The 24,607-nt window shown below is 33.0% G+C and overlaps 1 protein-coding gene across 1 annotated transcript; it reads right to left on the minus strand.

Annotated features, from left to right (window-relative positions):
* Positions 1-12,167: 12,167 nt before the first annotated feature.
* Positions 12,168-14,718, minus strand: LOC148779641 (uncharacterized). The gene is made up of 6 exons (XM_088852682.1): positions 14,521-14,718; positions 14,083-14,376; positions 13,430-13,783; positions 12,671-12,801; positions 12,538-12,557; positions 12,168-12,442 (listed from the first exon to the last, which is right to left on the minus strand). The coding sequence occupies exons 1-6, from the start codon at positions 14,716-14,718 to the stop codon at positions 12,168-12,170; spliced, it is 1,272 nt and encodes a 423-aa protein (XP_088708808.1).
* Between the last annotated feature and the right edge of the window lie 9,889 nt (positions 14,719-24,607).

Raw genomic sequence — 24,607 nt, forward strand, 5'->3', positions numbered from 1 at the left:
ATTCGTGGACTCCGCCGAGTATTGTGCGAGACCAAAAGCCACTGAATTTTTTTTAAGAAAATAAAACTTATTAAAAAGAAATAAATATAGAAAAGCTCAAATAAATAAATAAAAACCCTAAAAAGTAAATAAAATTAAAAGTATATAAAATATGGATTTAAAAAATTAATTTACTGTCGGGCATATTCTAAAAAGGACCTGGTTTCTATGTGGCCAAGCTCGCATATGTAGAAATGTGGGCCTATTAATAAATCTATTTTTGAGATGGACTTTTGGACTTAATTTGTAAGGACATGTAATCTCCAACATGGAGATCATGAATATGAAAAAATAAGTAAATTTTAAAAGCTAGAAATAATAATTCTAGTAAGGAAACATTTGGACCGTTAGTTTCCATTGTTTTTATATGAAACATCTACTTGCATGCATCTTTGAGATAGGTGCTTTACACTTTTTGGACTGTATATGTAGTCATGCGGTTCAGACCACATGAAATAATTTCCTTCAAAAATCAAAAAATTATAAAAATAGTACATATGTCTAAAAAAACCACCAATCTTTGTCAATGATATCTAAATTATATATAAAAAAATTTATGCACAAATATTTTCTATATGAGGATTTTTTTTAAAAGGAAAACATTCATATAAGGTTGCAACCTTAAAATATAGAATTATAGATGTGCCGCAAAAATCTTTCGGCAAGTGTTGTTTTAACGTTGAAAAACTCTCTAATTGATCATCTCGACATTGAGATGTATGAATATGAGCAAAGAAAAAGATTTTGAGTTCAAAAAATAGTACATCTTGGAACACATTATCTAGACCATCTATTTTCAAGATTTTCATATGCTTACAAATCTACTTGATTTTAACCATTTTTTGAGTTTAAAGTTTTATAATTAGATATGAAAATAGATTTTCAAATATCCTAAGAATGTTTTACACCAAAATTACATGTTATAATAAAATTTGGAGTTACACCTTAATTGGATTGTTTAAGATTGCAACCTTATAAAAACCACACCATTTTTTTTTAAGTACTCCATGTTGTACCAATAAGTACTCCATGTTGTACCAAGTAACTTGGGGCAATCCGGCTCGCTACATAGGTAAGTCCGAGTACCTCGACCGAGTCTCCAAATGCCTGTACATATATATGACATCAGCTCCACCTATGCTAATGTCACGTAAGTACTAACCCTAGACTACATCCAAAAGAAAGAAGGTTAACACATTGAACTACTTAGAGAGAGAGAGGAGAGAGAGAGAGAGGAGAGAGAGAGAGTTTTGGCTCAACATATAACTTTAGAGAGAGAGAAAGAGAGAGATAGAGATTTTGGCTCAATATACAACTTTAGGGAGAGGAGAGCGAAAGAGATAGATTTTGGCTCAACATACAACTTTAGAGAGAGAGAGAGAGAGAGAGAGAGAGAGAGAGATTGATTTTGGCTCAACACAACTTTTATTTTTAGAACACTTGGATAGAGGAGGAGGAAAAGTATAAAGTGGGATAGGAGATATGAGGCAATGATTTCAGGCTCAAAGAGCCTCAAACATTGTGAAAAGAAAAGAGGAGAGAGAGAGAGAGAGAGAGAGAGAGAGGAGGGTAATAGATTTCTTTGTGTGGGGATCCTCCAAGGCTTTTGATGCACTAAAAAGTAGGGAAAGGGATTGAAAGCATTTCCGCGTGCTATTCAAGAATGGCATCTAAGAACGGTCTTAAAGTTGCCATGGCACACCAGTTTTATTTGAAACGAAAACCCCATAATTTGGATAAAGTTTGTCCAAAAAGAAGGGGCTCATTAAGATTTCCTTTGAGCAAGCATATTCCCCCTAAGATTGAACTAGGATCAAAACTTTATTTATTTAAGATTGAGTATTAAGAATGCTGAATCAGACATCATTAAAATATTGATAGGCCTCCTAATTATGGCTATGGGTGAGGCTTTTCGTGTCTCTTCAAAATATTTAGAAATTATATGTTAGGTAGCCGTCTATCCTTGATGAGATAGTTGGAAGCCAGCCAGCAACAATGTCTAATTATGAACTAATAAATGCAAGTGGTGCTAGTTTATTTATATTGCCATCCGCTAGCTCCTACTTGTCTGATCTGGATTATACGACTTGCTCCTATTTGTCTGATCTGGATTACACGACTGCCCACTGTAAGTCTCTAAAAATATATAAATTATACATGTGTGAAGTCACGAAAGCACATATACAGTTTCTATTTATCTAGAGACATCGTTGACTTATCAAGATTGGGTGGCTTGTGAGTGAATGACAACGATATCTTGCATCAAATATGGTCTATAAAAAACTGCTAGCACCATCATATGTCTTTTTTTTTTTTTGGTTAACTCTCAATAGTCATTTCAAGATGTGATAATTGCAGGTTTTATTAAGCTAAATGTGTACAGAGATACATAGAAAGGCTTGCCCCTAGTTATTACATGATATCCTTGAACATACTAGTCTCTAACTAATGTAAAATTACTTTAGAAAGTTATGCTAATTAGTGATTAAACCCAAAAAAGATCCCTAAAACATAGGTCAAATATAGTTTCCAAGTGAGGGTATTACCTCATGTTGCTCATTTGAGAATAATGATTTATCATCATCTTCACTATAATCTTTTTTTCAACTATTCAGAATTAATTGGTTACATGAATCCGAGTCTTCATTCTGCTTTATCAAGGGCCGTACCCAAAAAAATGATTTATAATAAAAAAAAAGAAGTTATTTGTAGCTAATGTAATAAGATATCTGTAGTACGATAAACTTGAACTAAGCATATGTACCATGCAATTGGCAAGAAATATGAAGCAAAGATAAGAGTTTAAAGTTTCTTATGTTGAAGACCTGAATGCTTGGTTAGATAATCTCTCTCATTATAATTTAGATTAAAACTTTTGGTGATTCAAATAACAATTATTACATTCATTTGCCATGCACGCTAAATTACAACATGATTAGACTCAAATGTGTCCTACAATTCCTACATGATACGACTCATCATTGATAGTGGGATTTAAGCCAACATAGAATCTAATGACAAATTGGCCAAAGGAATTATTATGTAAAGTGTACATAAGGAAGAGTAATTTGTTATCGCTTTTCCATAACGTTTGGTTTCTCACTCAATTTCCAATTTCCAATTTCCAACCATCTCAATAGAAAGAGAGTGGGCATAGCATATTCCTGCCAGAGCACACTGTACACTTACTCCTTCCAGAAAAAGAGGTACTCCAGAGGGTTTTTAGAGCAAATGGGAGCCAATCTAGAAACCAGATGAGTTTTTTTTTAAAAAATTAGATTTTAAATTTCTAAATATTTAGATCCAACTGATAAAAAATTGGATGGTTTTTCTTCAATTGTGACATATTAATTTTTGGACACCTATGAGGCAAATATTGTTTTTTTTTCCCCTGAAAGTTGGTTGCTAAGTCAAGAAAGTAATATCCCAACATTTGGGGTCCTACAAACACTCCAAGAGTAGTTTTACCCGATGGAGTGAATAGACAGTATGCTCCTCAAGGAGCATATAGGCTTAGAAAAAGATTCAAAAGACAAAATAATAATAATAATAATAATTTTAAAAAAAAAGAAAAAAGGAATGGGGTTTAGGGTTATCATTCAAAATGTCAAATGTGCTAGAAACGAGGTTGGCTTTTTGTTGGGAATGGAAGGATTGATTACGTATGATAAGAATATGATACCCATGCTAAAGTTTGAAAGCTAAGGACCCCATTGTGTTCTCCTTTACTTCCAAAGTGATAAAGACTAAAGAGAGTTTCCCAATGTACAAGAAAGGTATTGTTTGAGTCTTTTATTGGAACACATTTTAGATTGATCATTTTTGTGCTTTTGTTCCTTATGAGTTCAAACCATGGTGCTATGTTCCAAATGAGATTCAAAAGCTTTCCTAATAATGAGATTCAATTTCTTTCTTAACAATGCACAGTGAGAGAAAAGATGAAAAAGGGACATTTTCTCTTTTTCTTTTTAAGGGGTGAGCTTTCCATGTGTTTCAACAATTACAATTTATGCGTCTAGACCAATGTTCTCAAATTCGCTCGGGAGTCGTTTTTGCTTTGGTTAGAAAAATGAAACAATTCGATGCTTTGGCTGATTTGGGAAAAACTTTAGACTTATTTTAAAACAATTAATATAAAAAAATTAGTTGATTATATAAAAGAATACATAAAAATAATAAAAAATAATTTTTTTTTTAAAAAAAACTTTTATGTAGATATTTATTTGCTTCGGCCGAAGCTTTGGCCGAAGTGGCCCGAAGCAAACCCCAATCTGACTGATGCGGTCTGAATCTGACCAAAGCTTGAGTACTAAGCTTCACTTTGCTATGGTCTAAGCTTAAAATATGAAGGCTTTTATTTCTTCAGTCGGAGCAAAGAGAATTTGACAATACTGATCTAGAGATATCCAAATGTTGTTTGATCAGACAACTGAAAGCGAGCCACAATAATGTCATACATTAATCATCGCTTAAAACTATGAAATTGTTCTGGATGCACCTTGGTATTGATGAAGATCATATAGCTGCAAGCCTTCTTATGCGTGTAAATTACATGTATATAATTACATGACCGATGAAACATAAAAAGGTGTCCCTTTATGGACGTGATGCTTGAAGACCACTAGACCACATAGAAATAATTATTCTCTTTTGATTTTATTGAAATGGGTTTGATAGGGGACAAGCCTTGCGGACTTTTCAAAACCTTTCCTCTTAATAAAAAAGAAAAAAAAGCTTGTTTGTCATTAAGAATAATTTCAAACATTGGGAAATCAATTGGTCAAAATATCCACAGTAGGCGGTCCAATTCTAGGGCCCTAAAATGAACGAGACATTTCTTTATTAAAAAGCAAAGCATATTTGGTGTTGTGTTTGAAACATAGTGTATCTTGAGTTGATATTGGATACACATAATCATGTTCAAAAAGATATGGGGTACATATAATCATTGATTTTAACAAGTTGAATCATAATTAAGCCTACCCACTTACTCGAATTCAAGTTTCATGTTTTCTTTAATCCACTCCAGTGAAGACTTGGACCTTACTTCGGCCCCACAAAAATTTAGTGGCTCACTAAAATATACTCTCTCTCTCTCTCTCTATATATATATATATATATATATATATATATATATATATATATATATATATATATATGTGTGGAAGATACTACAAAACTCCTATAAGCAAAAAATGAATAGTGATTTTGCTTATTTTCATTGCCGTCCAATGTTCATCGCACAGTCATGATTGTCTGATAGTGTTTTATTCTTCATTTTTTTTCTACAAATTAGAATGATCTGAAATTTAGAGCGTGTGTTCATAAAAAATAGATGAATCTACGAAAAATATCAAAAAAATACTTTATATGAAAAAATAGACCAAAATATCCCCGAAATATTTCGGGGGTATTTTGGTTACTATGTTTTTTACGAATTATTTTTTTTTATATTTTTATTAGATGCGCCTCACTAATATGTATATACGTTTTAAATTTCAGGTCATTCTGATTTGTATAACAAAATGTAAAATGAAACACTACGAGACAATTATAGCCGTGGGATGAACTTTGAACGGTAATGAGGGTAGGATAAATCACTGTTCATTTCGCCTATAGGCGTTTGGAAGCTTATATATATTGGACGGTAATGAGGGTAGGATAAATCACTGTTCATTTCGCCTATAGGCGTTTGGAAGCTTATATATATATATATATATATATTACATGAAATAAATTGACCAAACTACCCTTGAAAAGTTTCAGGGGTATTTTTGTCAAATTAGTTTTTTACAATTATTTTTTTTATATTTTTATTAAGTGCCCCTTACTAAGATGTAAACACACTCCAAATTTCAGATCATTCCAATTTGTAGAAAAAAATTAAAATTCAAACACGCTCTGACAACCGTGACTGTCAGATCGACCCAGATTCGATCTGGGCCATTGGGTGTTTACTGTAGCAGTACGCACATGGGCATACATGAACTTTGTTATATATATATATATATATATATATATATATATATAGGAAGCTGCTACGATACGTTGATTCGTGTACTGCTAAAATAAACGTCGAACGACCCCAATCGAATTTGGGCCGATCTGATGATCACAAATGTTTGGGAACGTTTCATTTTTCATTTTTTTTTATTAATCAGAATGATCTAAAATTTTGAACACGTTTTCATCAAAAATAGGCAAATCTATAAAAATATTAAAAAAATATTTTATATAAAATAAATTAACCAAAATGCCCTAAAAAAATTTCAAAAGTATTTTGGTCAATATTTTTTTCGCAAATTTTTTTTTTTTATATTTTTATTAGGTGCTCCTCACTAAGATGTACACGCTCTCCAAATTTCAAATTATTCCGGTTTGTAGAAAAAAATTAAAATTAAAAAATTCTTGAACAACCGTGACCATCAGATCGGCCCAGATTCGATTTGGGTCATTGGGTGTTTACTATAGCGGTACGCATATGGGCGTATATGGACTTTTCTAGAGATCTATGTCAAATTTAGTAGTGATCCTTTGGGGTCCTACACACATGGGTGTGGGAGGGTCTCACAAGGTCATTTCCCTATATATATATATATATATATATATATATATATATATATATATATATATATATATATATATATATATATATATATATATATATATATATATATATATATATATATAAGTTTATATAAAGCTGATACTCTAAACAATCAAATTAGAGCCAACCTCAAAAAATTTCACTAGAAGATGTTGTTTTGATGCCCAAATAACCTCAAATTGCTCATCTCGACATCAAGATGCATATACATGAGAAAAAAAACTGGATTTCAAGTTTTGGAAATGGTGTATCTTGCAACGCATTTTTACCATTAATTTTCAAGATTTTCATAGATCTGCTCGATCTACACTATTTTAAATTTTATAATTAAAGATGAAAATATAGTTTAAAACTATGACAAATATTTCTAGTATTGAAACTACATTTCTCGATGCTATTTGAAGGTGCACTTTACTTTAATTGTTTGGATAATAAACTCTTCTCATCAAGACGCACCCAATAAAAATATTAAAAAAATAATTCACAAAAAATAAATTAACCAAAATACCCCCAAAACTTTTCATGGGTATTTTAGTCAATTTAATTTATATGAATTATTATTTTTTATATTTTATTAGATTATACTATTCTTGAAAAATAGATGCTCTAAATTTTAGGTAATTTGGATTTGTAGAAAAATATTTAAAATTCAATTACCAAATACAATTGTGATCATTGGATCGATTAACAACCCCTCAAAATACAAAGATTCAAGTTATATGGGGTTGTGATGGATGTATTTATCAAAACAATCAATACTTTTTTACTAAAAACTTATTTAAATAGGTATCTTTAACATTAATCAAGGGCAAATTTCAAATTTTCACAAAAATATAATGGCATTTTGGAAGTTAGTGTCCTGAAACTTTATTTGTAATATGCCCTTATCTTTTAGTTAAAATTTCAACTTTACCCTTTATAGAGATGATAAAAGTACCATTTGCCTTGTAGTAATATTTGTAAAATTACCTCATAACAGTAACTTTTTTTAAAAAAAAATCAACTAAAAAGTTCATAAATCTACCCTTCACCACTCTCTCTATTTTGAACCTTTGCAATTTGAAGGGTTGTGAAGTTTAGATTATCCCATATATATATATATATATATATATATATATATATATATATATATATATATATATATATATATAGGAAAAATCATTCCAACGCCTATAGGCAAAAAGGAATAATGATTTCGCCTATATCCAAAGTTAATCGCACGATCACGATTGTCTGATAGTATTTCAATTTTCATTTATTTTTTATAAATTGAAATGATCAAAAATTTGGAGGGTATGTACATCTTCGTGAGCCGCACCTAATAAAAATATGAAAAAAATATTTCGTAAAATATAAATTGACTAAAACATCCCCGTAAATTTTCAGGGGTATTTTGATCAATTTATATTTTACGAATTATTGTTTTTATATTTTATTAAATTTTCTTATTTTTGATGAACACAAGTTCCAATTTTCAGATCATTCTGATTTGTAAACAAAAAAAAAAAATTGAAACACTACCGGATAACTGTGACCGTGCGATGAAGTTTGGATGGTGATGAAGGTAGACGAAATCACTGTTCATTTTTCGCCGATAGGCGTTTTGTAGTATCTTCAATATATATATATATATATATATATATATATATATATATATAAAACACTACGCAACGTCCCTCACCGTCCGAAGTTCATCGCGTGGTCACGATTGCCTAGAAGTTTTTTATTTTTCATTTTTTTTTCACAAATCGAAATGACCTAAAATTTTTGAGTGTATATTCATAAAAAATAGGGGAATCTTTGAAAATTATAAAAAATATATTTTACATGAAAAAATTGACCAAAATGCTCCCAAAGTTTTGGAGTATTTTGGTCAATTTAGTTTTGGCAGATAATTTTTTTTATATTTTTATTAGATGAGCCTCAGTAAGATGTACATACCCGTTAAATTTCAGGTCATTCCGATATTTATAAAAAAAAATGAAAAATAAAACACTACCAGATAATCGTGACTACGAGATGAAATTTGGACGGTGATGAGGGTAGGTGAAATCACTATTCATTTTAACCTATAGGCATTGGAAAAAAAAAAAAAAAAAAAAAAAAAATATATATATATATATATATATATATATATATATAGGCGAAAATAAATAGTGATTTCTCTTACCTCATCACCGTCCAAATTTCATCTCACGGTCACCATTGTCTAGTAGTATTTTATTTTTCATTTTTTTTCTACAAATCAGAATGACTTAAAATTTGGAGGGTATGTACATCTTACTGAGGTTCATCTAATAAAAATATATAAAAAATTATTTGAAAAAAATAATTTCACCAAAATACCTCCAAAACTTTTTAAGGGTATTTTAGTCAATTGTTTTCATGTAAAACATTTTTTTTATATAATTTTTGAATATTCCTCTATTTGTGATGAATACACGTTCCAAATTTCAAGTCATTCCAATTTGTAGAAAAAACCTTAAAAATAAAACACTACTAGACAATCGTGACAGCACGATGAACTTTGGACGGTGATGAGGGTAGACGAAATCTCTGTTCATTTTTGCCTATAGGCGTTGCGTAGTATTTTCCTCTATATATATATATATATATTGACATTGGTTTCATCCAACATGTGCCATGTTGGTTTCATCCAATTTATCAATATGATAGTGGAAACTAGTGTTTTAAAAATCTGTGTTGTGTAGTGTTTTCCTATATATATATATATATATATTGATATTGGTTTCATCCAACATGTGCCATGTTGGTTTCATCCAATTTATCAATATGATAGTGGAAACTAGTGTTTTAAAAATCGACGTCGGCGATTCGGGCGAGTATATATATATATATATATATATATATATATATATATATATATATATATATATATATATATATATATATATATATATTGGTTTCATCCAACATGTGCCATGTTGGTTTCATCCAATTTATCAATATGATAGTGGACACTAGTGTTTTAAAAATCAGAGTCGATTCCTACGCCCGGTTCTAGAGGGGAATCGCCGGTTTCGATCGCCAGTTTTGAACAGAGGGGAATCGACGCTCGGTTCTAGAGGGGAATCGCCGGTTTTGGTCGCCAGTTTTGAACAGTGAACCCCATTGCTAGGGGCGTGTATATATATATATATATATATATATATATATATATATATATATATAGAGTGGAAACTAGTGTTTTAAAAATCAGCGAGTCGATTCCTACGCCTAGTTCTAGAGGGGAATCGACACCTGGTTCTAGAATGGAATCGCCGATTTCGGTCGCTAGTTTTGAACAGAGGGGAATCGATGCTCGGTTCTAGAGGGGAATCGCCAGTTTCGGTCACCAGTTTTGAATAGTGAACCCCGTCGCCAGTTTTGAACAGTGAACCCCGCTTGGTTCTAGAGGGGAATCGACGCCCGGTTCTAGTGGGGAATTGTCGATTTTGGTCGCCAGTTTTGAACAGTGAACCCCGTGGGCGTGCGGACGAACCATCACACCCTGCAGGTGGCTCCTATTTAACTAACCCTTTGCAAGTGGGGCTATTGCAAACCTTTATATACACACTTTTCGTCCCCCATCTCTTCGATGTGGGACAATTCGCAATGCCCAACATTATACCAAATCCCCACTCCTTTCTTCCTCTTAAGTCAACGTTAAAAGTCCCTCACTCTCTAAAACACACTAACGTTCTTCTCTCTCTATATTTAACAAACGCAAGAGTATCTCTCTAACCACATACAAAAAAAAAAAGTTACCTTGCCAAAAGAAAATTTTTGTCAAAAAAATAAAATAAAAGTTATATTGACAAAAAATAAAAATTACCTTGAAAAAAAAATAAAAATTACCTTATCAAAAAAAAGTTATCTTGACAAAAAAAATAAAAAGTTATGACAAAAAAATAAAAATTACCTTACAAAAAATAAAAGTTACCTGGGCAGCACCGTCTTCTTATTTTTCTTGTAAAAAAATAAAAATTATACAACGAGTATTATTATCAATAAATAAATAAAAAATAATACAACAAGTATCATGCTTTTCAATCATGCATTTGAGCTGCAATTATTCTAAAAACCCAAAAAAATTTGATTTTTGACACTTTAAAAATTAGATTTTTGAAAAATTAAAGTATTATTTCGAAATTGATATGCATTCTAATAATTTCTAAATTGATAACGAAATCTTCTATTTTATTTATTAATTTATTTCCATTATAAATTATGTAATGTACTATTTTTTCTTAAAATTGTCAATAACATTTTAAATTAGATGATATTGTAAGATATTTTGGATTTATTATTATTTTTATAATAAATTAGGATTAACAACTCGTAAATTTATAATAAATTCAAGGACACACTTAAGCGTTTGTCACCCTTCAAAATCAATTTCTGAGATGAATTTAGGATTAGCAACTCCATGTGTTTATCATTTTCACCACCATGATGATGAACTTGGAAACAAAAAGAAAGATTATTTATGACTACGGACACACTTATGCTAGTTTGCCACCCTTTTAGACTTTATTTTAGATGGATTTTTTATCCAAATTTTGTAGATCCGATGTCTCGATTGCTACAGATCAAAATCAGAAAAAATTCTTTTTACTTAGCCCCAAAAATGATCTACTATATACTCTCTTCTTTTTTTTTTTTTACCATCCATCTTAGTTCTACAGAGACTATTAGATTTCTACATAGTTTTGGAGCTCCAAATTCATGGATTTGAAATTGAAATGGATTTAACATGACTTAAGATGTGTTTTGAGTCATAAAAACATTGAAAACTAAAGCAAATGCATAAGTTGTACATGGAAGCTCTAAACCCGATGGGTTAATTTTTGACAAATAAAGTACGAGAAAAAAGGAATCGACAAAAAGGCAAGCAACAAGCAAAAACAATAAAGCAGGAAATAAATAACAAAAAAATAACACTGAGATTTACGTGGTTAGTCACATATATGATTACATCCATAAGCAAAGACGATCGATGTTTTTTACTAAATGAAAGAAAGAAAATTACAAGGTAACTTACTTGAGAGAACCAGAGATTCAATCTCCCACAAAGCTTTCTTCTCTATAATTTTTTCTCTCTGCAAAAACCCCCCAAATTTTTCCTCTATTTTTCAGGATCTTTTTTTCCTTTAAATAACCCATTATATAGAAAAAGCAAACAACCCAAAGAGGGGGTAGGTAGGGCTCTATCTTTTCCCATAAAGTTGCGAAACTTAACTTTATCTCTATCTACTTGTGGACCTAAGGCTCCATCCTAATCTAAGCATGACTTATCCATAAATGTAAATCCTAAATAATAGGCTCTACCCAAATAAATACGAAACCTAAATTAAAGGAAACCAATCCTTTACAATTAGGGATTCAAGATAAATATCAACAAAGCTCTATCTTAGCTTGAATTTCAAAAGAGATTTTTGTCGACTGTCTTCTCCACACGCGCCCCCATAGGTGCTTATCTTGACAACACATTAGTCAAATCCAAGTATAACTTGAACTTCTATAATGGAATTGATTTTGTCAATATATCTGCAGCATTCTTCTTAGTGTCAATCTTCTGTAATAAGATATCACCTTCAACTATGATCTCACGGATAAAATAGTATATGACAACAATATGTTTCGTCCTGGCATGATATACCTGGTTCTTTGCCAAATGTATTGCACTCTGACTATCACAATAAATAATAGCCCCACCCAGTTGTAAACCCAAATCGCTTACAAGCGCTCTAAGCCAAATGACTTCTTTCATTATCTCGATAACAACCATGTATTCTGCTTCAGTCATAGACAAGACAACTTCAGTTTATAGCATCGAACACTAGACCCACATCTGATGTACCCTTTAGGTAATGCAGAATCCATTTTACCGCATGTCAATGCTTCTTTCCTGGATTAACCATATACAACACTAACGACATGATAAATATCTGGTCGAGTGCAAACCATTGCATATATGAGGCTTCCAACTGCACTCGCATAGGAAACAGTAACATGTATTACTTTTTAGCTTCTGAACTTGGAGATAATGCTATCGACAATCTGAAATGTGCAGCAAGATGAGTACTCACAGGCTTTGAAGTTTTCATCTCGAATATAAACATGACCTTCTTAATGTATTCCTTCTGAGATAGCTACAATTTACCAAACTTTTGATTTCTGTGAATCTCCATACCCAATTTTTTTTTCTTGTACCTAAATCTGTCATTTCAGATTATCTAGCAAGTTGAGTCTTCAATTTACTGATTTATGAAGAATTCTTCCCATCAACAAGCATATCATCTACATAGAGCAATAAATAGATGAACGAACCATCAGTAAATCTCTTAAAATAAACACAATTGTCATACTTACTTCTGATATACCCGTGTCCAATCATGAATGTATCAAAGCATTTGTACCACTACCTAGGAGACTCTTTTAGGCCGTAAAATGAGTTCTTCAGCTGACACATATGGTCTTCCTTTCCTTTAATAACAAATCCTTCTAGTTGAGTTATATAACTATGTTTTTCTAACTCTCCATGAAAAAATACAGTCTTGACATCAAGCTGCGCTAACTCCAAATCAAACAATGCAACCATGAATAATAAAACCCGAATAGAATTATGTTATACAACTGGAAAGAAAATCTCATAATCGTTAATATCTTCTTTTTGAGGATAGCCTTTTGCAACCAAACGTGCCTTAAATCGACCACTACCAGTCTCAAGTGACCAGTCTTTCTTCTTATAAACACATTTATAATCAATGGCTCTCTTGCCTTTAGGCAACTTCTGAAGGGATTCATTTCTTCATGCATGGCTTCACACCACCTGCTACTATCACTATCATGTGTAGCTTCCTTAAAAGTGGATGGCTCTTGGCTTGTGGCATCTAATGTATAAGTTACAATGTCTTCAAAATGGTACCGAACGACTGGTTTTTTTATTCTCTTTCCCTTTCCAATTTGAGGCTCTTCTTCAAGTGGAGTAGACTCAACAACCTCCTCATGGTCAATATCTCCCTCCACTTTCTCACAGGGAATTTTTGACATATAATTTGAAGTATTTTTTGGAGTTATCAACTCCACCTCAACTGCATCACTACTGCTGTAATTTTCGTTTTCTGCACCCTTCTAAATGTACTTTAACATGACAGACTCATCAAATTTAACATCATGACTAACAATAAACTTAGGCGATTTAGGATTAGGAACCACATTTTATAGCCCTTAACCCCATACACATTACCAAGGAAAATACATTTATTTGATCTTGGACTCATCTTATTATTTTTCTCATGATCATACGCATGACAACAAAAATAATTTAAATGAGAATAAGCGACAGGTTTACCGGACCATACCTCTTATGGTGTTTTATAATTGATTGCTGTAGATGGTGACATGTTGACTAGGTAACACATTGTATTGACTGTCTCAGCCCAAAAGTCCTTTGAAAAACCAGCATTACTAAATATGTTGGGGGCCTTCTCTAGAAGTGTCATGTTTATACGCTCATCAACTCTATTATGTTGAGACATCTTTGAAGTAGTGAAGTGATGAACAATTTCTTTAATCTTGTAAAAATTCACAAACTCCGCTGAAGTGTATTCTCCATCATTATCAGTCCTCAAGCACTTGACCTTCTTTCCAGTCTGTCTTTCGACCATAGCTTTCCAATGTTTGAATGTGTTAAATACATCTTTTTTTTTCTTCAATGTGTAAATCTACACATTCTTTGAGAAATCATCTATGAAGGAAACAAAGTATAGAGATCCGGCTTTTGAGGCAATCGATGTAGGGCCCCATACATCTAAATGAATATAGTCAAGAATGCCTTTTGTGCTATGTTCTTACGTGTAAAACTGTACCCTACATTGCTTACCATAAACACAATGCTCACAGAAGTCCAACTTGTACTTCTTCACATCATTGATCAATTGGCGTTTGCTAAATTCCGCCAAACCTCTCTTACCCATGTGGCCCAATCGTATATGCCACAACTGAGTCAAGTCAGAATTACCATCATCCGATGTGGAAATTGCTGCTCTATCAGTGATAGTATTCATAAGCATATAAATTTGGTTTGATCTTCTTTCCTTTCATCAGAACTAGAGCACCCTTAAAAATCTTCAAAACTCCACTTTCTCCAACTAATTTGTAGCCATTGGAGTGTACGGTACCCAGAAGAATAAGATTATTCTTCAAATATGGACCGTGTTTAACATCAATCAAGGTTCTGACAACTCCATCATACATCTTGATAGTAATTGTCCCAACACCAATTGTCTTGTAAGTTGCATCATTCTCTATCAAAACTGATCCACAATCAATGCTCTTATATGTGATGAATCAATCTCTATGATGACACATGATAGGAACATCTTGAATCAAGAACCTACGAGTCTTTAGAGTTGTCACAATTTGTCGAGACCGACAACACATTATCTGTTTCACTTACCGAGCTTCCATCAACTATATTGGCTGCTTCAAAAGCTCGTCTTTCTTTCTTTTTGACTTTCCAACAATAATTCCTAACAGGCCATTTTTTCTTGCAGTAATTGCAATAAATAATATTTTTTCTTGATCTGGATTTGGATATGGACCAGCCATGTTTTTCATGTCTCTTTCCATTTCTATCAAGAGATCTCCCTTTAACCATTAAACTATTTGCATATGACTGAGCATTATCCTATCTCTTCCTTAAATCACTAAAGAGAAGGGTTGAAGTCACATCCTCCATCTCTATGATATATTTTCCATAAAGTAATGTTGTGACCAAATGCTCATACGAATGAGGGCGTGAGGATAACAAAAATGTGGCCTTATCCTCATCATCCATTTTAACACGAATATTCAATAATTCACAAATAATTTTATTAAAATGATTCAAGTGTTCATGGATATCTGTATCTTTATTTATCCATAGCGTGTACAATTTTTACTTAAAAAACAATAGATTTGTGAGGGACTTCGTCGTATACAAACTCTTAAGCTTCGACCAAATACTTGATGCTAAATCCTCATTGACGACATTAAATAACACGTCACTTGATAAACACAATCGAATAGTGCTCATAACCTTTAGATCTAAGTCTTCTCAGTCCTCATCTGACATAGATTCTGGTTTCTTCGACTTTCCTTTCAGAGCTTTATGTAAACCTTGTTGCACTAGCAAATCTCGAACATTGATTTGCCAAATTCAAAAATTATTTTTGCCATCAAATTTCTCCACCTCGAACTTTGCATTTGAAATTTTTACCCCTATATAAAAAACCCCAAACCAGTGCTCTGATACCACTTGTTGTACGTGGAAGCTCTAAACCTGATAGGTTAATTTTTGGCAAATAAAGTACAAGAAAAAACAATCAACAAAAAAAACAATGAACAAGCAACGAAAATAGAGCAGAAAATAAATAGCAGAAAAATAACATCAGGATTTACGTGGTTCGTCATAGATGTGATTGCATCCACGGGCGAAGACGATTGATGTTTTTCACTAAATCAAAGAAAAAAATTACAAGACAACATACTTGAGAGAACCAGAGGCCCAATCTCCCACAAAGCCTTCTTTTCTACAATTTTATCTTTCTCCAAAAACCTCCAAAAGTTTCCCTCTATTTTTTTGTAACATTTTCTCTCTAAATAACCCATTATAGAGAAAAAATAAACCACAAAGTGGTAGTACATGGGGCTCTATCTTTTCCCTTAAAGTTAGGAAACTTAACTTTATCTATATCTACTTGTGGACCTAAGGCTCCATCCTAATCTAACTAGGACGTATCCATAAATGTAGATATTAAACAATAGGCTCTACCCAAATAAATAGGAAATTTAAATTAAAAGAAATCAATCTCTTAGAAATAAGGATTCAAAAATTCAAGATAAATATCAACATAAGTAACTACACACACCAAAAACTTACCCTATATAATTGTTTTATATAATTAATTAGGGGAAATTTATCAAGTAGTAACTTTTGTTTTGATCTCAATATTTTCGTTTCCTTACTATCTTTCGTATTTATGAATTTAAGAATTGAATTTTATATTTTTCACTGTTTAATCGATTTAAAAAAGAACTAAAGTTTGGAATTTATCAATAGGTAATGTTGCTCCAATAATCTTAACCAAAGACTTCCTGTGGTACTAAACAAAAAGACTGTTGTAGCTACTGGACGAAGAAATAGATTTTGGAGTTTATTAACATTCTCCAAAAAATGTATTTCCAACATTCCCATTGGTACTGAAACCATTAAAAAGATACCTAATAACTTATTAGGTATTATATGGAGTATTTGAAATATGAGAATAAAGTATCATTCGGGGAAATCTTCTTTAATTAGTAGATAGGAATATACTATGGATCAGAATCATGAGGAAATACTGCTTGATCATTTCTACCAATATCAAACCCTCATGTTGTCAAACACAAATAATTGAACAATGAAGATAGATGGCAGGTGGCTGATTGAATTGATCGAGTCATTACGAGCAAGTTACAAATATCTCGGTTACAGTATTAAATAGCTCATCTCATATGAGTATTTTGATAATTTTCCCTTTGTTCAAAGTACAGCAAAGAAGATAGCAAAACTCTTGCTTAAAATTTCTTGAACACCTAATGCCTAAGTTGATAGTGGTTATCTGCTTAAGCCTCATAGCATATAGAAAATGTGATTCTTTACCATTGGATATTTGACCAAAAAATGAATTAAAAGAGACATAGGCAAAGAGAGTACTTAAAATAATGCCATAAACATAAATTGTGAAAATAATTACTACGACAAGAGGAATAAGAATATTTGTAGCTAACGGAGGGCTCCTTTTTATCTTCAAAAGAGAGGAAGGAGGTGGAAAAGTAAGGATGATTGTGGGCCCACATGCACTGATTAAAGCAATCAAATGTTTGTATTAGCAAAAGTGAGGGAATAGTAAAAGGAAATAAGGTGGAGAGGAGTGCATGTAGGTTTTCCAGTGTTTTGAAACTTCGAATCGGGTTTGGAGCGTCCACTCATTGTATCGATCCAATTGGCTGGATCTGTGATCCAGTTCGGCTGAATCGATAGGACTTTGGTGAGAAAAAATAAAAAGTAAAAGTGACATGGAACGCCCACCCACCAAATCTGATCGATCTGAATCAACTGGTTCTAAAACGCTAAAAAATACTGTTTATCTAAAAAAAAAAAAATATAAGGGACAAAATGAAAAGGAAAATATTATTGTTGACAAATTCACTTTGTATCAGAAAAAATTTTCTGATTTTAAGCCTAGACCGAAAGGAAGTGAAGCCTGATGTAGTTACTTTGATAAGCTTCTGGCCTATTCGGTCGAAGTAAAGAAATATTTACATATAAAAGTATTTTTTTTAATTTTTTTTTATAGTTTTATACATAAATATAAAATTTCTGCATATTAAATTAAAAAATTTCTAATATCCTCTCCCCAGCCAAAACACCAAATTACTTATTTTTTCTCATCAATCCGTAAGGACTTGGAAGCTAATCTTATTTCATTAAAGAGTGAAAAATTCCACAAAGATAAAAAGAGAAAATAATGCAAAAGGGCCCACAGGTGGGCCTTTTGCATGGTCTATAAGGCAGTCAAAAAGGAGAGAGAGAGAGAGGAGCACTTTATAGAATAAACGCAGCAAGAGCCGACATGATTGATGTGCTGCTCTCCTCTCCTCTCCTCTCCTTGCTTACTACTGATTAGTACCAATGTTTTTTTTCTCACACACACTTTCTCTTCCTTGCTTTCATCTTCATTTACTTTCGCTCTCTAGACTTCTAACTCTCGTACAAATTGGAATTACCTCTTACTCTCTCTCTTAACATTTCTGTGTCTCTGAACTTCTTTTCCATCTCTCTCTCTTCGATCTTCAGGATTTTTAACTTCGTCTGTCCGTCCCTCCCTCTTTAGTTTATTACCCTATGTAAACGTTATTAAGATCTCTCTCTCTCTCTCTCTCTAAGGACACATGACTTTTTGGCCTTTGCTTTAGCTTCTCGTCTCGGCCCCCGTCCCACGCTCGCCCCATATGAAAGCGATATCTCGATGGCTTTTTTTCTTCACCTGCAACTCCTGCCATGCTCTCTCTCTCTCTTCTTTTATCACACACACATTCTTGTGAGTTTCCCTGATATTCCAATGGTGGATATTTATCGCAGGCTAATGACTTGTCGCACTTAGCCCACTCTTGTTTGAGTATTGCACTACCTTTTTCCTTACATTCCTCATCTAAATCACCCACACCCACACTCTATGCAAACCCAATCAATCACCACTGTCCCTCAAACTGCACCATTGTCATTCAGTCAAATAAATAAATAAATATATATAGAGAGAAATGACAGCATATAACTATTTAAGGAACCAAAAGCTGGGGGAGGAGATCGAAGGTTTGTTTTACGTCCCATGTTGGTTGGCAATGCGTCGGGCCGTATCCAATTACAACCGACTTAATATTTAAGAAATATTTTTGTATTTAACTATTTTCAAATATACCAGGACCTAAAAAAAATTACCTGACCCACATTTAGACATGAAACCAATTAGACCCGATCAAACAAGTCTCATTTTTGGATCCAGCCCAGGACCCGGATCCGGTCGACCCCTGGGGACCGGATCACATGGGACTACCATGTGAGGCATAGGGGTAGCCACGCTTAGCAAAAAAGGCACTTTGTTGATTCTAAGACTGGATTGGACAGAGCCAGCTCTAATGGGGTCTCTCTTCTTTGGTGATCCCTAGAAAGTGAAGAGAGTGAGAATGAAAAGAAAAAGAGAGAAAGAGTAAAGAAGAGAGAGGAAGAGAGAGATAGATAGAGAGAGAGAGAGGAAATAATCGTTTTGTCTCGTCCCCCACCACCTGTACTTGCAAAGAATATAAATTTCAACATCGAAAAAGGAAACCACCGATCCCCAAATCAAAGGAAAACAATGAAAAAAGAACCTCCTGTTCATACTATGCTTCATTCCGTTCTCTCATCTTTCTTTTGTAATCTTTTGAGAATATTTTTAAGAAAGAGGGAGGTTGGTGCTCTTTTCTGTGTAAAGTCTAGAGGGAGAGAGAGAGGTTGGTTAAATTTCAAGGTATTGTTCTACAGAGAAAGTGGCGCGACTTATAGAAGAGCTCTAAGAGAGAGACGTTGGTGCCATTATTTTGGTTCCTTCCACGGAAAGAGTAATGCAATTTAGTGAGAGAGAAGTGCAATTTAGAGAGAGAAGCGAGAGGCGTCATCCTTGTGAGAGACAAGTGCAACTTAGAGTGAGAGAGAAATGTATACAGGTCACTCTACTAGGAAACAAATGCAACCAAGTGTGAAAAGGGAGAGATATCATTGCTGTGAGAGCCAAGTGCAACTTAGAGAGAGAGAGAGAGAGATGTCATTGTTGTGAGAACGAAGTGCAACTTAATGTGAAGAGAGAGAGAGAGAGAGAGAGAGGGAGAGAGAGGTGTACACCATGCTAGGGAGATGGTAAGTGGAACTGAGAGAGTGAAAACTTCTATAGTGCGAGATTGATGGCTTAACTGTGTGAGAGAGAGGTAAAAGATAGAGAGTTGGTACTGTCCCGTGAAATAATTCTAGTGAGAGAACTAAGATGGAACTTTAGAGAGAGAAAGGAAGGAGGTTGGAGCAACTTTTTCAAGTTATTCTTCCCTTTGAAGCTCAACTGTTCAAAAAAGGCCAAACCCTAGATATTCATGATGAGGAGATGGTAACTTGTCGGCCTAAAGCATAATAAAGAGGAAGAAGGAACAAAGTTATCACTAATCATTTTTTTTTTAAAAAAAAGGGTTAAGAAGCCCAGCTTTTTGGGGTTTTATCCACAAATAAATAGTCTTAAATAAATAATAACTGTAAATTCATTTTAAATTTCAGGGAAAGAAGGAAAGAGAAGCTAGAAAGCCGAGCTGTTGGGGGCTTTATCCAAGAATAAGTATAGTTTTAAATCAAATAACAATTGAACCATCTTTTTTTAAAAAAATTATATAAGGTAAGGGTGGCAAGGGGTTGGGTGGTTCGGCCTGGCCTAGTTGGCTCAACCTAAAAAACCAGGGCTTGGGTCACAAAATGTGGCCAGAGGGGCCAGGCAGGGCTAGGGTAGGGCCGGCCTAGTTATTTTTCCTTATTTCTCCTTTTAGTTTACTTGTTGAATTTTTCCAAGTGCCCAACCCTAAGAGGGCTAGGGTCAGGGCTAGCCTAGCCTGTGCCCAGCCCTAAACGTCGCAACCTTATACTATAGTAGTAAGATGCACCTCAAAAATCCAATTGAAAAGAGTATCCGACGTTGGGGAACCTTCCGGTTGATCATCTTATCCTCGACATGCATAGATACAAAGAAAAAGGAAATGTTTCTATACTTCCCCTACAACATAGAAGATATATACTTCGCCCTCCATCTAACCATTCAATTTAGATCAAGTGAGCCACTAATTGTTTGATCTAGATCAGATGTCTTAGAGTATTTTATTTGTATTTTTTTTTCAAATTGTATGAATGTGAAATTTGGTACGTACCATCTTCTCTATGGTGCGTACTTAAAAAAAATATTTAAAAGAGTTTTTTAATAAAATATAATGACTAAAATACCGCTTAAAACTTTCAAGAGTATTTTAGTTCTTTTGTTTTATTGGGATTTTTTTTATAGTTTTTACAAGTTCAAGTTTAAGAAAGGAGTTGACGACCAAAATTTGGTCTCAAAATATTTGTAGAAAAAATAAAAATAAAATAGAGTAGTGACGTGACATTGTGATTAGGGTCATCTCACCCGTCCATTCAGAATAGACGGTTGGATAGAAAGAAGCATAAAAGTTTTATGTTGTAAGGAAAGCATAGAAAGTTTGTCCTAAAGAGAAGAATAATTTCAAGTCTTAAAAATAGTGCATATTGTATAAAGTGTTTGACCGTATAGTTTCAAGATTTTCAAGTGCTTATAGACCTGCTTGATTTGTATCATTTTTTTAATTTAAAATTCTATAATTATGGTTGAACGTTGCCTCTCAATCCATTGCAAGTTTTTGATACTGAAAGTACATCTAATAAAATTTAGAAGTATACTACCTTGTGTAATATAAGATGGGCACCGTATACAAAATCCATGACCTTTTTTAAATTTGAAAACTAAACATCCAAGCTCAACCTAAAATAAATTGTTTTTATTTTTATTTTTAATTTTTTGACCAACTAGAAAAATAAAAAGAACCCCAAAATCTAGCTCAAAAGTCTATATAGTAACCTCGAAAATGGTTGACTCTATTGAAATTTGAGGAACCCAAATAGACTTTCTTATGTGGAAATTTGAATCCCTGTTTTACCTTTGTTGTAAACTTGATTTTTACCTAATTTAGTCTTATACTTGTTGGCGCGGCTGTTTATTGGAAATTGCGGCTTCCATAGCTGTGGCACTTTGTTTGTTTAGGAGAAGTATGATATTCTTTCCAAAGCCTCGAGACCATGTGTTTTTTTATAGGCAGCTTAAAATTAAATAAAAAAATATGGGTAATCACCAAGTAATTTCATAAATTTTCCCAAAACTATAAAGCACTCATGTATATAGGAAAAAATTATATAGCGCTTCTATATACATGAGCACATTATATAGTTACTCTACTTCCGAAAGATTTACTTAGGAAGATTTTCTTAGATCAATAATTTTAGGATCCACTTTATTATCACATTGAATATTTCTATAAAAAATAATAATTTAGATTTCGAGTTCTAAACAATGAGGTCTGACCTTCAAAACATTAGATGGCCTTTCCATCCTAAAGGACGTTATTTTTCAAGGCACGTATTTTTATTGGGTGCGGTTTGTATAGAGCCTAGGTTCTAAGCAATCAAATTATATCATTGCTTTCAAATAGCATTGAGAAATATGGTTTCAATATTGGAAATCTTTGTGAGAGCTTTAAAATATATTTTTATCTTTATTTATAAAGTTCAAAGCTTAAAAAATAGCGTAGATCGACAAATCTACGAGAACTTGAAAATCTTGAAAATTGACGGTCCAAAAATGTGTTACAAAAGACATTATTTCCAAAACTTGAAATCTATTTTTTTCTCATGTACATGCATCTTGATGTCGAGATGATCAATTTGAAGATATTTGGGTATCAAAACAACTTCTTCTAGTGAACTTTTTGAGATAGGCTCAAATTTGATTGTTTAGAGCATGGGCTCCATATAATCTTTTCCTATATTTATTTATGCTCTTTATCTTTTGAGTTTGATCCAATGGTTAACGATACTAAATCCCTAAAATATAGATTAGATTTTATGCAAGCTAGTTAAAAGGGAAGATATGCTCCCCGGGAGCATGAAATCTTTTGGCCTTTAAAATACTTCTTCTACACATGCGCTTTACTACCGGAGTGGAATCGGCATTAGGCTTGAATGGAGTTGACGTTAAGTAATGCTACATCTCAAGTCCGATTCTTACTATTGAACTAGAAGTTATTTAAGAAGTAGAAGTTATTTAAGTACGGACTTTAATAAGTTAGAAAAATATCAGTTGCCTATTTTATATTTATAAATTACAATTAAGGCCAGTCAACGTGATTTTTTAAAAAAAATTGCCCCTCGATTCTAGGATGCCATCTTCAAACCGTTTTATTTTTCAAAACTTAAAGTTGCGATCCAAGAATGGCATTCTCATACCTTTTTTTTTTTTTTCAAAACTTAACCGAGGATTACCACAATGTTAGTTTTGCAAAAAAAAAAAAAAAAGGCAATTCGAGAATTTCATTCTCAGATTGCAACTTAAGTTTTGATGCTAACTTCAGACCGAGGGCTAATTTTCTTCAGACCAAGGGGTAATTTTATAAATAAATAAAAAAAATTTGTCGTGATTGACCAACTTTAATTGTAATTTTCAGGTATGAAAGGAACAACTCGTAGTTTTCTAACTTATTTAGAGTTAGTACGTAAATAGCTGAAAAATATACAATATGCTCCGGCGTTATAGCAAGAAAAAGAAGAAAGAAGAAAAGAAAAAAAACTAAGCATTAAACACCCTATATTATGATTGACGTATGGACCCGAAAGCTTTATCTAAAATACGAAATGCTCGGTTTATAGGCATAAATTACAAGGAAAGTCAGTCAACCCGTATTTTTTTTATTTTTTACAATTGCCCTTTAGTCAGAGGATGTCATCCTCAAACCGCATTTTAACTTCTATTGTTTTTTAGTTTTTTCGTTGGTAGGGCAGTGCCCAGGCAGTCCAAAGTTAAAATCGTCATATCAATAGCATTATTTATTTTAAAAAATAAGAAACAAAGAGCGGTACGAGGATGGGGACCTTGATTCGTTGTTTTTTCTATATATAAAGCAAAAAAACAAAAGACAAATAGTGTGGTCCAAGGGTGGCAACCTCGGACTATTTTTTTCAAAAAATAAGAAAGAAGGAGCGGAACCTCGGACCACTCAAGAACCCGAGGGCGGTCTGATGATTTGAACCTCAGACCGCCCGGGCACTGCCCCTAGAGCTCGGGGCACTGCTCTACTAATGAAAAAAACTAAAAAATAAAAAAATAGAATGCTATCTTCAGACCGAAAGGCAATTTTGAAAAAAAATAACCGGACCTTCCTTGTAATTTCTACCTATAATCGTATTTGAGGTAAATTTTTCGAATCCTTATGTAAATCAATCTAAAGTGAATTAAAAATCTTGGCCTCCTGAACTTTACTACAGCATGAACAAAAACATTTCCATTTAAGAAAATGCCAGGAAGTTAGCTAAGTGGAACCACACGCTTATTTGTGGGAATTGTTTGTCAGGCAATTATAAGGCAATGAGAGCTTCCAAGTTTTGACTGTTCAACTTTCTCTCTCCACTTCTCGACTTTCTCTCTCCTCAAATTTTTATCTTCTTTTTATCGTTTGTGTCAGGCATTGGACAGGGCGTCAGATCAAGAAAAGTGATGAGATCGTATCACGAATGTGGGGGTATAT

Source organism: Amborella trichopoda, chromosome 12, assembly GCF_054954075.1.
Source record: "Amborella trichopoda isolate Santa Cruz 75 chromosome 12, AtrichopodaSantaCruz75HAP2 v2.0, whole genome shotgun sequence".
Taxonomy (NCBI): Eukaryota; Viridiplantae; Streptophyta; class Magnoliopsida; order Amborellales; family Amborellaceae; genus Amborella; species Amborella trichopoda.

Coding starts and splice junctions, on each gene's coding strand:
- LOC148779641 (XM_088852682.1), bottom strand. CDS start 14,718: ATGAATACTATCACTGATAGAGCAGCAATTTCCACATCGGATGATGGT. Junction 14,377..14,520: donor TTTATGGTAAGCAATGTAGG/GTACAGTTTTAC, acceptor AAGAATGTGTAG/ATTTACACATTGAAGAAAAA. Junction 12,443..12,537: donor GAAAGAAGCATTGACATGCG/GTAAAATGGATT, acceptor TGACTGAAGCAG/AATACATGGTTGTTATCGAG.